This window comes from Budorcas taxicolor, chromosome 2 (genome assembly GCF_023091745.1).
Source record: "Budorcas taxicolor isolate Tak-1 chromosome 2, Takin1.1, whole genome shotgun sequence".
Taxonomy (NCBI): domain Eukaryota; kingdom Metazoa; phylum Chordata; class Mammalia; order Artiodactyla; family Bovidae; genus Budorcas; species Budorcas taxicolor.
The window spans coordinates 175,415,840-175,431,959 of record NC_068911.1 but is presented as its reverse complement, the minus strand read 5'-3'; the positions used below and the strand labels follow the sequence as shown (position 1 = coordinate 175,431,959).

At 42.4% G+C, this 16,120-nt stretch overlaps 1 protein-coding gene across 3 annotated transcripts in view; it reads right to left on the bottom strand.

The window, feature by feature from the left end:
- The window catches only part of USP48 (ubiquitin specific peptidase 48), a 73,099-nt gene that overhangs the window by 44,005 nt on the left and 12,974 nt on the right, over window positions 1-16,120 (bottom strand). For all 3 annotated transcript variants that reach the window (XM_052659098.1, XM_052659104.1, XM_052659107.1), the window contains exons 2-6: window positions 7,663-7,783; window positions 6,370-6,526; window positions 2,844-2,971; window positions 2,374-2,498; window positions 1,776-1,884 (exon numbers count right to left, since the gene is read on the bottom strand). In XM_052659098.1, the coding sequence (XP_052515058.1) occupies window positions 1,776-1,884; window positions 2,374-2,498; window positions 2,844-2,971; window positions 6,370-6,526; window positions 7,663-7,783 (640 nt within the window). The remainder of the gene's footprint in view (window positions 1-1,775; window positions 1,885-2,373; window positions 2,499-2,843; window positions 2,972-6,369; window positions 6,527-7,662; window positions 7,784-16,120) is intronic.

Genomic DNA, 16,120 nt, shown 5'->3' with positions numbered 1-16,120 from the left:
AACTGAGTGCAGAAAAACTCAATGCTAGAGCGAACGGTGGTTTACTGTTAACTGTGTCCTGTTTCTGCACCAGCTTTTTGTTGCACACTGCGCTTCAGTACAGTAACACAGCACCAGCACTGCCGCTGCCTGCCTCTGCTCCACTGACACTCTGCCCCGTGCTCCTCACTCACATCCCCCTCAGGGTCTCTGACGAGCTGCGCCCCTGTCCCGTCTCTTAATGTCGGAATGTCCCAGGGTCCAGTCTTGGTCTTCACCTCTCTCATGCCCCTGGTGATTTTACTATGCCCTGACGTTTTCACCCTGAACCCTATCAGGTCTAACATGCCCCAGTGCAGACTCCTACTTCCTCTCCCAAACTTGCTCCTCCCACCCTCCTTCACATCTCAGTCACGCCAACTCCATTCTTCTAGTTCTTAAGGACAAAACCTTAGTAATCCTTGACTCCTCTTTTCCTCCGTATCCAGTCGGCAAGTTTCTTCAGCTCTACTTTGAAAACTCCGAACACTTCTTATCCTCTCTTCAGTTAACCCGTGGTCCAAGTCACCATCAACTCCTTCTGTCTGCCCTTGCCTCACTGTTAGCCTTTTCTTAAGACAGTACTCAAAGTTTTCCTGTTGAAACAGATTACATAGCGTACACCCCTTGAGGGCACTGTATTTCACTCAAACTTCTGACAAAGGTCTACCAGGCCCTCTCTGATATGGCCCTTAGTTATCTCTACTATGACGTCTTCTATCATTTCCCCCTTGTCTATTTATTTCAACCACACTGATCTCCTTGCTGCTCCTCAAGCCTGCAGACATATTCCTGTCTTATGCTCTGAACCTGTTATTTCATCTTCTCCCCAGTTCTTGGCCTACTCACTACTCCACTTTATCACCCTTCCACATTCTCCATGCCCTGCTTTAGTTTTCTTCATCGCACTTATTACAGTTGACTCATTAGATATTTTTCTATTTATTTTATTGTTCCTTGTTGCTCCCCATACCACTACATTATAAGCTTTCTTAAAGGCAAAAGATGTTTGTCTGCCTCATTCACTATGGTTATTCCCAACAGCGGAAACACTGCCTGAACACTGCAAACAGTCAGTATTTAGCTGAATGAATCCAATAGATGAGTGCTTCGAGCTGCTGATGGCTGTGCCAAAAACAAAAGGTAAGAAGAGTACAAAAATATTTCAAGAAAGTAAGCTATATAATAAGCTTATCTTCTATGCCATGTGCCTGTTCCTACATGATTACAAAGGTTTCTGATTAGCAACTTTTCCACTCTGAACAAAAGAGAACCATTTCCTTGTCTCTACATAAATCTGAACACACAAAGAGAGAAACATGGAGTGGAGGGGCTGAAGAGTGGTTATATTTTGATGTAAAAAATTACACTCAACACTTTCTATTTCTCATTAAGTGAAACAGTAAATTAATCTTATGTTAACATAGCTTACACTTTCTTATTCTACTATACCCCAATCACACAAGCTTTTATACATACATAATTCTACATATAAAATAACCTGAAATAGCCAAAAATTATGTTAAGGTGCTTCTGTAATTTACAGTTAATTTACAGTTTCTTCTAAATCATTAGAAGAATTTCTTCTAAATTTACAGTTTCTTCTTTAATTTACAGTTTCTTCTAAATCATTATATAAACAGTTCATATGGAGAAAAAGTTAAAACAATGAATTTATCCATTAAATCAAAAGGACATTCAGAGCAGTATTTAACTGTTAAGGAGCAGAAATGACAAATATGCCAAAATCTGAATACCTTTAAAAATTCCGAGATACAATCTGTTAACTGTTTGTGGCCTTGGATATTTAACTCCAGTTCATAAAATTTTGATAAAAGCTTAGATTCTCTGCCACACTGGTTGCAGCTATAATAAAGCAGAGCGAGAACATTATGATCAGAGTGGGAAAAGCAATAAGGTTTTACTGTTCTATAAACTGAAGATACAGAAAGAAACATTACCTTAATTCTTTCACTGACATTTTCTACGCTATGTATACTCAAAAAATAAAACAAAGTGATTGATGAGGCCATGCATTTTATGATTAGGAAAATGTTCAAGAGTCATTTTACTTTTGGTATCGAGTAGGCTCCAATTTTACTCTTGTCAGCTCACACCACAGCCATAAAATAAACAGCAAGAGCTCAACCAGACAGTTTCCAACACCTGCATAGGTTCAATTGCAATTATCAGGTCAGTTGTTTACCTGCTCCCATAGAAACATATTACTATAAATATCTCAGGTCCCATGATAAGCCACTAAAGCCATAACGCGGACCTGAAGTCAAAATCACAAAGCACGCAAGCAACCGCCTCAGAATAAAACGCACCATGGAAAAGTGGGGACACACTTACACAGTCACATAAGCAGATTCCCCACAGAACTGCTGCTGGACGATGTTCCTCACGTCGGGGTTCTTCTGTTCAGACAAAGTATCTTCCAGAAGAGACATAAAGAGCTTTGAGAATTCTTGGGCATCCTACAATACAGGTTTGAGTTAATTAAAAAAAAAAACAAAACATACCTTGCTTTTCAATTTCTGCTACAAACAGTAGTGAGTAGAATAACCCAGAAGCTGTCTGTCCTTAGAACTTAAAATTTCTGAAAAAGGACTGCAGCAATGTTGAATCCATTTTGTGCCCACATATGAATTTTCAGAAATGGAATCAAGGAGAATGGGTAATATGCTAAGCAGTAAATAAATGCTCTAACTCAAACCAGAGGAAAAGTAATTTTTAAAAATTCCTTCATTTCTTTCTATAATGATTAAAAGGAATGCTTTTTATATTAAAAAATTAATAATAATTAAAAGAAAAGTTCTTACCTGCTGTTGCCCTGTGTCCAAGCCCAAGGCTTTCACAAATCCTGACGGGTCAATGTATCGCCTATTACTATTTTGTAACAAGGCAAATAAGTACTGGAGATGCTCACAAATCGTTTGAGGCTCATAATCTATTAAAGAAATGTTTGTTTTTAAAAAACTGCTATTTAAAAAAAATATGTACACCTCGTCATATGAGGACATAATTAAAAAACCCTTATGTCCAAACTAAATTAGTGTTTGATTACATTTTTTTTAAACTTTCAAAGAAATTAGTAACCACATCTTTTGGAAGTAATGAGGCAACCTTGGCTGTCCATATACATCCCCTAAAGGCAAGGGCCTACCCTTGTCACAACAATAATGATCATGACTACAGTTTCTAGAGTATCAAAGCCCACCAAAACTTCCAATCCAATAAAAGCCATATACCATATTTACTATTTGCCAAATACTTTAATATAACCCCCATTCATGTGAACTTGCCACAGAGCAAATGATACATTGATTCAAATCAGAATGAACAACAGAACAATTTACTGGTAAGAATCCTAAAATTTAGTTTCACGTTTTAATGAGTTGCGGAAAGAAAGTGAAGTTACTCAGTTGTGTCCGACTATTTGTGACCCCATGGATTGTAGCCTACCAGGCTTCTCCGTCCATGGGATTTTCTAGGCAACAGTTCGGAGTGGGTTGTCGTTTCCTTCTCCGGGGATCTTCTTGACCCAGGTCTCGAACCTGGGTCTCCTGCATGGCACGCAGATGCTTTTACCATCTGAGCCACCAGGTAAGTCATCAGTTGGGGGAAGGTGCCTGGAGAATCCCAGCGACAGGGGAGCCTGGTGGGCTGCCGTCTATGGGGTCGCACAGAGTTGGACATGACTGAAGCGACTTAGCAGCAGCAGCAGCATGCAAATAGGAAGCATGGATCAAGAGCCCTAAAAGATCTGAATTTTCCCTTCTGTGCTGCCGTTATCAATTAATTGACTTTCAGCTCCAAATCTACCCTTCTTTGCCTGCTCTGTGCCAACAAAGATGAGCTCTGCAAAGATTCCTCCTTTGCCAGCTAGTGCAAGGTTGACTCTTGTCAGTAGAGGGCGCTGGAGGGCTCCACTGGGCCTCTTGTCAGGCTCTGCCCACTCAGCCAGCAGTGGTCAACAAACACTCTCTTAATTCATTAAACAGCAACTCCTCTAGTAGTTTCAGTGGGATGCCTCTGGTGGGATACTTCCTCTTGAATGACTGCCCTGTGAATGACCCGGACACTCCGTGCAGGGGATTCCAAGGCCCAGTAACTTCCTGAGGACCGTTTCCGGCAAGGAAACCCACTGAGGTATCTGTTTCTTTTTGGCCATCCAGTGATGCAAGAGCTGACTCATTCGAAAAGACCCTGATCCTGGGAAAAGATTGAGGGCTGGAGAAGAAGGGGACGACAGAGGATGAGATGGCTGGATGGCATCACCGACTTGATGGGCATGAATTTGAGCAAACTCTGAAAAATAGTGAAGGATAAGGAAGCCTGGCGTGCTGCAGTCCATGAGGCTGCAGAGAGTCAGATATGCCTTAGCAACTGAACAACAAAAGTGAGCTTGGGCAGCGCTTTCTCCAGTGAGGTCTGGACCTCAAAGCTGGTCAGCAGGCCCAACGGCTCCTCCTTGTGCTTTCTTTTTCAGCCCTAGAGTTGGTGGCTGCTCCCCTATCTGCTATGTCTGTGTTTTTCAAGTCACCCTGAATTCTTGCTAACCAATTCCCCTATTACTGTAATTTCCTGTTAATAATTCTTTGTTCAAGTCTTTGTGTAGTTTCTGTCTCCTGACTGGTCTGAAGGGTCTCTTACTACTGACTGTGATTCATCCATTGTGAAAAGTAAGTCAACATTTCATTTGTAAAATAAAGATAGAAATCTTACTTCCTGGGGGTGCAGGGACTTTACAGGATATTAAAAGCTATTCAAGTAAGTCTATATCAACTCCAAATGTCCTATTTTACAGGTTATATCCTACCTGAGATCTTAAATACTTATCCTGTGATGGTTTTCCTATCTGTAAAATAAGGCAAGAATGGGGATGGGACTAGAACTCAGGTCCCATCATTTCCAACCCAAAGCTTTCTCACTACATTGCACTGAGTCTGTTAACAGGACCCAGAAATGGACACTCTTATCAAAGAACAAGGTTAAGGACTTTGATGGAATATTAAAATCTAAGTGTTTAGAAATTAAAAAAAAAAAAAAAAAACCAGACAGTCCTAAAGGAAATCAACTCTGAATATTTATGGAAGGACTGATGCTGAAGCTCAAGCACTGGTCATCCGGCCATCTGATGAGGAGAGCCGACTCACTGGAAAAGACCCTGATGCTGGGAAAGAGTGAAGGCAAGAGGACAAGGGGACCACAGAGGACGAGATGGTTGGATGGCATATCACTGACTCAGTGGACATGAGCAAACTCTGGGAGATGGTGAAGGACGGGCAAGCCTGGCGTGCTGCAGCGCATGGGGCTATAAAGCGTCGGACACGACTGAAGCACTAAACAGCAACAAGTGCTTAGAAATTAAAAAAAAAAAAATCACATCTTTCGAAGACACATATTAAAACCACAATTCCCAAAGGAGTCTGTGGTACATTATTCTACAAAAGAGAAATTTAGTGTCCACTTGTTATTAGCAAATTTATATTTACCAATATAAATTTCTCATTGGTAAATTTATATTTCAGCAAAAACAATGCTAAAAATTAAAAAGGATCCATTTTCCATTACTCATCCTTTACCTTCTGTACCATTAATCTAGATTTACATATTCAGAACTATAGCTTTCGGGAAACAAACTTAAGAATTTTTAAGCACTGTTTTGAAGCAAAGATTACTATTAACAAGGACTAAAACTATTACTGTTGTCTAAAGAGCAGCAAGAAGGAAGATGTGGGGCTTAGGAATTCTATTTTTTCTCTTTCAGAGTCAAAGGCAAGGGCCACGAGCCCAAATCAGATCACATAAATGACAGTACCAGATTTACAGAGTCAAAAAAGTTCCCAACTTGGAGCTCTTACACTGTATCATCTCAGAGAATAACCTCTAAATAGACATATTAATTAGAAATAACAATCCACATATTATGCAGGAAAAAAAAAAACTAAATAATTCCACTAACTAATAATAATTCCAGGAACAGTTTGAAACTGGTTTCTAAATTTGCAACAAGTGTACTCACATTATTAGTGTCTTGCTTTGGCAAGGTTGGTTAATCTTAATTTTAGAGGGTATTTTGTAAGTCAGCCTATTTGAGAATCAAAACAAAAGGCTGTGGTTACACTGAAGTATTTATTAAGCCTCTCAAACCAGGCAGAAGAGTAACCCTGTCTGTTTTATTGACTGATTTCTATCAAGCACTAGAATTTAATGGACTGCAATCACAGTGTATTACAGCGAAAACTGGTAGCTCAGGTTTCCTCTCTCTCGATGGTTGGCTCAAAGTGGTCTAGCTGGCAATCAGCTCAGGGGTGAGGCCTGCCCACGCCCATCCCCACTCACCTTTTTCTTCTTGGATGCCATCTCCCATCATGTAGTCAGTACAGGTGCTTGGACATAAGTAGAGCGCCTGCCGAAGCTCCAGGTTAAGAAACCACACTTGGAGAAAAGTGTTGACGTAACAAGTGGCTCCAAGGTTAGTGAGGCCCACAAACGAGTTCTATGGATACGAAAAGTATACAGTCATAAAATCAACTTTCTCCTGAAATAAAAAAATAACGCCAAATGCTTTTAAAATTTCATCTAAAATGTGTTGAACTGACTCAATCCTATAAGCCTCTCTTGGGAAAGGTTAAGGGACAGCGGTCTTGAAAGCCCACGTGGGCTGACTACAGGAGTGGTGAAAGACTCAGGACAGCAGCACCGCCCGTCACCAGCCTCCAGCCACCTAAACCTGTAACTCGGGAACCGTGAGCTCCAGGAAACATCAGTGTGAAGATGTGTTACACAGGATTTTCCTAAGAGGTCAGAAGGACAGAAGTGAAACTTTCAGATAAATTATTTTGTATCCTACAGATCTGAGAGATTTGAGGGCGGGGGGTGGTAAGAGCAAGTCTGTTGTTTAGTCGCTGAGTTGTATCCGACTCTTGTGATCCCATGGACTGTAGCCTGCCAGGCTCCTCTGTCCATGGGATTTTTCCAGGGAAGAATACTGGAGTGAATTGCCATTTCTTTCTCCAGGGAATCCTCCCAACCCAGCGATCAAACCATGTCTTTGGCATTGCAGGCGGATTCTTTACTGAGCCACCTGGGAAGCCTCTAGAAGAAGGTAGTTACAACTTTTTTCAAAGATAAGGCTGAGAATTCTGAAACTTACAAAGAATCATTCTTTTTAAGAGAGAAAATACCTATACGGGTGACTGTATTGTAAACGCCAGGCTTTATGATTAATATTAATGTATATTACAAAAAAAGTAGAACTCTCCGTTGTATAACATGTAAAAATATAAGCCCAAGGAGGCCAAATCATATCACTATGGGAGCTTGTTCTCTGGACTTACCACCTCCTTTAAAGAGACTAAAAAGAGCTCTGCTCTAAGGAAAACATGCTACCTTAAAGCAAACACAGAATCAGCACTGAACTAAAACTATTCTTAAAAGTTCACTGTATTACCTACAGCTACCTGCACATCATTAATAACTGCTCCAATTCAAGTGATTCCGAGTCTAAAATTCCACTACTGATCTTAAAGCTGCACAGGCTACCTGAAATCAGTAATGGTTTTTGACCACAGGCACCGCAAACAAAGCACACAGGAATACCATATGGAAATCTCTTACAAAGCGCCGGCTTACCTTTTTTCTCCTCTCACAGTTGGGGTCATCAATGTTATGAAAACTATTTTCATCTATTTCTCCTAACCAAATGTGTTCACCAATCCCAACCAAGCAATTTGGATTTCCTTTGCAGTTTCGTCTATGAGAAAAAAATTGTATAGTTAAAAATACCACAGTTTCATGATAAGATACATGCAAATTAAAACTATATAATTTGAAAAAGAAAAACTATAATGATACTATTTTTTAAAAAATTCTATTTCTCATCTATTAGATTAGCAAAACAGAAAAAGCATAGTATCACATCTGGTTTGTGACGCTCTGGGGAAAGAGAATCCATTCACTCTGATGAGAATGCAAACTGGCAGGACTCTTACAGAGGGGAATTTCACAGCTCCTAACAAAGCGCTGCACACACCCCTACTCACCGTCCTGTCCATTTCATTTCCAAGAATTCACCTGAAGACGCATCTCCAGCAGTGCAGAAACATGTGCACTAGCTTATCCACCACAACACTGCTTTTAAATGACCAAATACAGGCAATGCGGCACCCCCGCACGGTGGAGGGCGGCGCAACCACGACAGCAAAACCACGTGGCGGTCTCCAGGAAACGAGGCAGAGGGCCTCCAGGTACCGAGCAAGTGAAGCGCGTTCGCAAAAGAGTTACCTACAGCGCGCTGCTCTGTAGTGTAAGAAAGATGGGGAACTAAAACATGTATGTATCTGCTCACTGGAACACAAAGGAAAACACAAATGTACACATATGCATAACAATCACTCTGTTGTACAGCAATAATCAACACAACATTTGATATCAACTGTAGCTCAATTTAAAAAAATAATAGTAAATCAGAGACTAGTGAAAGTGGTTACCTAAAGAGCATGAGAGGAATTAAGACGGAAAAAAAAAAAAGAGGTGTGTGATCCTTTCCTGAACATACTGTTCCATACATTGCTGAATTCTGGGGGCCATGTGAATGTTATACACAAATCAGGAAGGCTGGAAGGAACTCTAAGATTAGCACCAACAGTAACATATTTTAGTTGAGTAACACACACTGAAAGGAAGAAGATGGGGCACTACCCAAGTAACTTGAACTCAAGTCATCAGCAAATTCATTTAGCAGTGTCAGGATCAAGATACAGGGAAGAAAACGATGAACAACCCTTTCCAAAGATACACAGCTTAACAAATCTGAAACTTTCTATGCATTCTGCAGTTGAACAAATAAGTAAATATATATTGAGGATGAAGGGAATCAAGTTTCGGAGAGGAAAGTTACAAATGAGAGGAGAGTAAAATGAACCCTACAGTGTTTATTAGGAATAATAGGTTTAAATCTAAATCCATATGGGTCCTAACACGTATGAACAGGTAGATTAGTGCTGTGAGAACAAATACAAGACAGCAGTGATTTGAATTCAGATAAATTATATCTTCATATTTTTAAAGTATTTTTTATTTGTCGGAAATTTGGATTTAATTGGGCAGCCTAAACTAGACAGCCTTTTTGTCAGCCGAGGACCTAAGAGCAATAACATGAACACAGCCAGCAACCAGATCTTAACTTCTAAATATTCCCCAATGGAAGAACCCAGGGCTCCTGGGAGAAAGAGTCAATTTGAAGGCTGGGCAGGGAAAGTACAAGATATACATGGACATACTGCAGTGCCCCCTAAGTAAGGATGTACTCAAAGAGTGAGGGGGACATGTTAAAAGGAAGAGCTTGGATGGGGCTCCCAGTGCCCAAGTCTGGAACAACTTGAGCAACAAAATGACTGGCTTACAATCTGCTCTGTAATACAGGAATTCACTGCATCTCGCTGCAGATGGTGACTGCAATCATGAAAATTAAGACGCTTGCTCCTTGGAAGAAAATCTATGACCAGCCTAGACAGCATATTAAAAAGCAGAGACATTACTTTGCCAACAAAGATCCATCTAGTCAAAGCTATGGTTTTTCCAGTGGTCATGTATGGATGTGAGAGTTGGACTATAAAGAAAGCTGAGTGCCGAATTGACACTTTTGACCTGTGGTTGGAGAAGACTCTTGAGAGTCCCTTGGACTGCAAGGAGATCCAACCAGTCCATCCTGAAGGAAATCAGTCCTGAATATTCATTGGAAGGACTGATGCTGAAGCTGAAACTGCAATACTTTGGCCACCAAGATGTGAAGAGCTGACTCACTGGAAAAGACCCTAATGCTGGGAAAGATTGAAGGTGGGAGGAGAAGGGGACGACAGGGGATAAAATGGTTGGATGGCATCGCCGACTCAATGGACATGAATTTGAGGAACCTCCAGGAGTTGGTGGTGGACAAGGAAGCCTGGCGTGCTGCAGACCATGGGGTCGCAAAGAGTCGGACACGACTGAGCGACTGAACTGAAACAAGCAGCGCGGCAGGTGCCAAGTACAGACGGCTGGATGAAACCCCCTATAGCAGAAAATCTCTCCCAGTCAGTCTCCAGTGCCCCCAAGCCCCTTTGATCCCCATCAGCTGCAGGCTACAGGTATGCAGGCCGTTGTTGCTATTCAGTCATCCAGTCGTGTCCGACTCTTTCCAACCCCACGGGCTGCAGCACACCAGGTCTCTCTGTCCCTCACCATCTTCAGAAGTTTGCCCAAGTTCATGTCCATTATATCAGTGATGCCATCCAGACATCTCATCCTTTGACATCCCCTTTCCCTTCTGCCCTCAATCTTCCCCAGCATCACGGACTTTTCCAATGAGTCAGCTGTTCCCATCGGATGACCAAAACACTGGAGTTTCAGCTTCAGCATCAGCCCTTCCATCGAGTAGGTTGATTTCCCAAGATGGACTGGTTTGATCTCCTTGCTCTTCAAGGGACTCTCTGGAGTCTTCTCCAACACCACAGTTCAAAAGCATCAAATCTTTGGCGCTCCACCTTCTTTACGGTCCAACTCTCACAACCGTACGTGACCACTGCAAAGACCATAACGTTGAGTATACAGATCTTTGTCAGCACGGTACTATCTCTGCTTTTCCACACACTAAGTTTGTCACAGCTTTCCTGCCAAGAAGCAAACGTCTTCTGAGTTCATGGCTGCAGTCTCCCTCCACAGTGATTTCAGAGCCCAAGAAGAGGAAATCTGTCACTACTCACACATTTCCCCCCTATTTGCCATGAAGTAACAAGGCCGGATGCCATGATCTTAGTTTTTTTAATGTTTAGTTTTACGCCGGCTCTTTCACACTCCTCCTTCACCCTCATCAAGAGGCTCTTTAGTTCTTCTTCACTTTCTGCCATAAGAGTGGTGTCATCCACATAGCGGAAGTTGTTGATGTTTCTCCCACCTGTCTTGATTCCAGCTTGTAACTCATCCAGCCCAGCACTTCTCATGATGTGCTCAGCGTATAGATTAAACAAACAGGGTGACAGCAGACAGCCCTGTCATACTCCTTTTTCAACCCTGAACCAACCAGTTGTTCCATACAGGATTCTGTTTCTCCTTGACCTGCACGCATACAGATCTCTTAGGAGACGGGTACGTGGTCTGGTATTCCCATTTCTAACAGCTTTACACAGTTTATTATGATCCACATAGTCAAAGGCTTTGGTGTAGTCAATGAAACAGAGCTAGATGCTTTTCTAAAATTCCCTAGCTTTCTCTGTGATCCAGTGAATGTTGGGAATTTGACCTCTGGCTCCTCTTCCTTTTCTAAAGCCAGCTTGGACATCTGGAAGTTCTTGGTTCGCATAATGCTGAAGCCTAGCACGCAACATTTTAAGCGTGATCTTACTAGCGTGGGAGATGGATGCAACTGTCCGATGGTTAGCACATCCCCTTCACGGATCACGGCCTTGTTGTGGTGCAGGGGCCTGTGTAACTCGATGAAGCTATGAGCCATGCCATGCAGGACCACCCAAGATGGATGGGTAACAGTGGAGAGTTCCGACAAAACGTGATCCGCTGGAGGAGGGAATGGCAAACCACCCTAGTATACTTGCCGTTGAGAACCTCACAAACTGTACAAAAGCACAAAAAGATATGCAGGCAGACGCCAGTTCAATCCCTGGGTTGGGAAGATCCTCGGAGAAGGAAATTGCAACCCACTCCAGTATTCTTGCCTGAAACATCCCATGGACAGAGGAGCATGCCGGGCTACTGTTCACGGGGTCGCAAGAGTTGGACACGACTAAGCGTGTGTGCAGAAGCGGCGTGGGGGTCAAGTAGCATCTATCATCCTGTTTGTACCAACTGTCTCATAGCAGAAAAACAGCCCACTCTTCTCTTTATCGGCATACAGGAGGCAGATTAAGGAGCCTGAGACACGCGTGTGACCTAGGCACACACGTTTACATGCTTGATGTGTGAATAACCTAGCCAGTCGACTCAAAGTTTATAACTTACTAGGACCCTAGAAAGCATCTGGATTTGCTAATGCTGGCCTAAACAGCAAATTTTTCAAGGTCACAAGCATTTCTGATTTAACCTAGGTAGACTAGTGCCACTCATCTTCTCTGAAACAGTACGTTCTTACAACTCTATAACTATGCCCAGTTATCCTTCTTCCGAGACATCCTTCACTTTGCCTACAGGGGAATCAGGGAAAAGAGAATCACAAAAACAAAGCACGAAGAGCAGTCACTCTGGCGCCCCCCGGCTCTTTCCCTCTCCACCACCTCACGTACTCGCCTGTCAGCGGGCTTCGAGGCTGGGTTTTGTTCTGTGTGGCACATGCCTATCACTCTGTGTGCCTGGTGTCTGCAGCTTCCCCCACCTTCCTTTTTTTTTCAATTTGGGGCTAACTGTTCCTCCATTCCTCTGGTTCCAGCAAGAGCTGCTGAGACGCAGATCCCATCCAGAACCTAAAAACAACCTCACAAAATATTTAAAAGAAGAACTGAGGGAAGGGAAAAAAACAAAACAATCCCTCTTCAGTGTCAGGCCTTATGGGATGCGTGGGACTTTGGAAGCTTAGTTGTCCCAGCATTAAGAAGGAAATCAACATGCTGATTTGCATGAGAAATAGGTGAAAGAGGTTCCCGAATCCCTCCTTAGCTCTTTAGCCCAAGCGTTTCCCTGCCCTTTACTGCTGTTCTGTCCCTATGTCATGTCAGACTCTTTGCGACCCCATGGACAGCAGCAAGTCAGGCTTCCCTGTCCTTCACCATCTCCTAGAGTTTGCTCAAAGTCACAAACATTGAGTCAGTGATGCCATCCAACCATCTCATTCTCTGTCATCCCCTCATCTTCCTGCCTTCAGTCTTTCCCAGCATCAGGGTCTTTTCAAATGAGTCAGCTCTTCACATCAGGGGGCCAAAGTACTGGAGCTTCAGCTTCAGCATCAGCCCTTCCAATGAATACTCAGGGTTGATTTCCTTCAGGATTGACTGGTTTGATCTCCTTGCAGTCCAAGGGATTCTCAAGATGTCTCCTCCAGCTCCAGAGTTCAAAAGCATCAGTTCTTCGGTGCTCAGCCTTCTCTATGGTCCACCTCTCACATCTATACATGACTACTGGAAAAACCATAGCTTTGACTAGACAGATTTTTGTCAGCAAAGTGATAGGTCTACTTTTTAATATGCTGTCTAGGTTTGTCATAGCTTTTTCTCCAAGGGTCGAGTGTCTTTAAATTTCATGGCTACCGTCACCGTCTGCAGTGATTTCAGAACCCAAGAAAATAAAGTCTGTCACTGTTTCCCTTTTTTCCCCACCTATTTGCCATGACATGATGGACCTGGATGCCATCATCTTAGTTTTTTGAATGTTGAATTTTAAGCTAGCTGTTTCACTCTCCTCTTTCACTTTCATCACAAGGCTGTTTAGTTCTTCTTCACTTTCTGCCATAAGGATGGTGTATCTGAGGTTACTGATATTTCTCCCGGCAATCTTGATTCCAGCGTGTGCTTCATCCAGCTCAGCATTTCTCATGACGTACTCTGCATAGAAGTTAAATAAGCAGGGTGACAATACGCAACCTTGACATACTTCTTTCCCAATCTGGAACCAGTCTGTTGTTCCATGTCCGGTTCTAAGTGTTGCTTCTTGACCTGCATACAGATTTTTCAGGAGGCAGGTAAGGTGGTCTGGTATTCCCATCCCCATCTCTTTTTAAAAGTTTCCCAGTTTGTTGTGATCCACACAAAGGCTTTAGCATAGTCAATGAAGCAGAAGTAGACGTCTTTCTTGCTTTTTCTATGATCCAGTAGATGTCAGCAATCTAAGCTCTGGTTCCTCTGCCTTTTCTAAATCCAGCTTGTGCATCTGGAAGTCCTCGGTTCACATACTACTGTTGAAGCCTGGCTTGGAGGATTTTGAGCACCACCTTGCTAGCCTGTGAAAGGAGCACAACTGTACAGCAGTTCTTCGGCATTGCCTTTCTTTGGGATTGGAATGAAAGCTGACCTTTTCCAGTCCCGTGGCCACTGCTGAGTTTTCCAAATTTGCTGGCATATTGACTGCAGCATTTAACATCATCTTTAAGGACGTGAAATAACTCAGCTAGAATTCCATTACCTCTACCAGCTTTGTTCTGCTCTGGCGTTGATTCGTTTGTTCAAATCTTTCCTGAATTAAAACAAACACCTCCTTAGATTTAACTGAGGCACTTCCCTTACACGAGGTTAGTTTCAAGTTTCTGGCACCTGTATCTAAAAGTCCTAACAGATATAGACTAACTAAATAAAGCTTTTTCTGTTATTAACTTCAAGGGCCAATGTCCATTTCAGCCTGACAGGCCCCCTAGTTCTTTTTTTAAAGTAAGCACATCACGCAGCTTGCAGGATCTTAGTTCCTCTACCTGGGATTGAACCTAGGGCCACAGCAGTACAAATGAGTCCTAACCACTGGACCACCAGGGAATTCCCAAATCTCCCAATTCTTAAAAAGAGCCTCCTCTAAGCTTTCCTATAAGACCAGTTAACAAACACAGGGGGAATCGTCTCAGCTCTGGAAAAACGCAAACTTAAAACAGCCATGGAAAATGTTTTCATTTATACAATTAGCAAAAAAAAAAAAAAAAAGATTGGTGATGAATCAGGGTAAACTGAGAGTCACTGTCCGTCGTGGTTAAACATGACCCTTTCGGGAAAAGATGAGAAAATATCTCAAAATGTTAAATGACACCAACATTTTGTTTCAATACTTTTAGGCACATGTCCACAGAATGTCTGACACTGTGGCAATGAAACAAAATGAAGAATTCTAACAGCTACTTTCTTCCTGGGGCTACGGATACAAGAACACCAAGTGGTTGTAGAAGCAGGCAGGGGGCAGGTTCCCCAAATGATTGGTCTGATACCCTCAGCAACTGGGACATCACCTGCTGTGGTTTTGGCCAATAAACACTTTGGCAGCAACGTAAATGATGGACTGAAGCTGAACAGAGAAACACAACGATTTTCCTGGTGAGAGATGAAGTCCTAAACCTATTTGGTGGCAATGCAAGCAAGGGAAGAAAGCTGAATTCAAGCATAGCAATGCAATGAAATCAACAGGACTTGGGAACAGACTAGAGGGTGCAGGCAAGAAGGAAAAAGAGACATCTGTAGTGATGTCCAAAACTGTAAAAAAAGGAAACAATTTCTCACAAGTCAAACTGTCTGTGAGGGGTAGTTAGGGAGTTTGGGACAGACATGTACAGACTGCGAGAGTCATAACAGATAACCAAGGATCTACTGTTCAGCACAGGGAACTGTCCTCAATGTTCTGTGGCAAGCCTAGATGGCAGAGGCGTTTGGAGGAGAATGGACACGTTGCATATATATGGTTGAATGTATACATGTATGTGTATACATGTATATGTATCCCTTTGCTGTCTACCTGAAACTATCACAATATTTTTAATCAGCTATATCCCAATACAGAATAAAAAGTGTAAAAAAATAAGTCAAGTTGAGTTATATAATTTACAAAAACCAACTGTAAAGTGGTAAAAAACAAACAAACAAAAGCAGGCTAAGAACCTAGGGGTACAAATGATTTAAGCTCCTTCTACACTCACTGCAGGTTAAGAGTGGTAGTTTGGGTTGTTTTCACAGGTCTCCAACCATCTGTCATTTAGAAGTACACCTTCCAGCAGAGTGGACAGAAATCAGTAGTCAATGAACACCCAGTTGCTGTGCAGTTCAGAGAAAATTCATTATCTGGATGCGAGTGGAGGGCGGAGCTCTTGCTCTCTGCGTGACCACTTAAAGAGTTATTATCGCTGTTTTTCTCCCTCAACACCTTTTAGTTTCTTGGCTCTCTGGCTTCGTTTCACGCCCAGCCCAGGGAGAAATCAATGAAGAACAAGCCAACTCTCCTGCTTCTGGGGAAGACCCCTGACCATACTAAAGCTTTGCCTAACACAGCACCAGATTCTGGAAAGTGATTTGTGTGTGTGTACACATACACACACATGCAGAGAACAGGTTAGACAAATATTACTGAAATGGTTCCAATAATAACCACTGACTGAATTGTCCTTGAAAATTTCAAATCGTCTCTTAACTGTGAATGTCTCCAC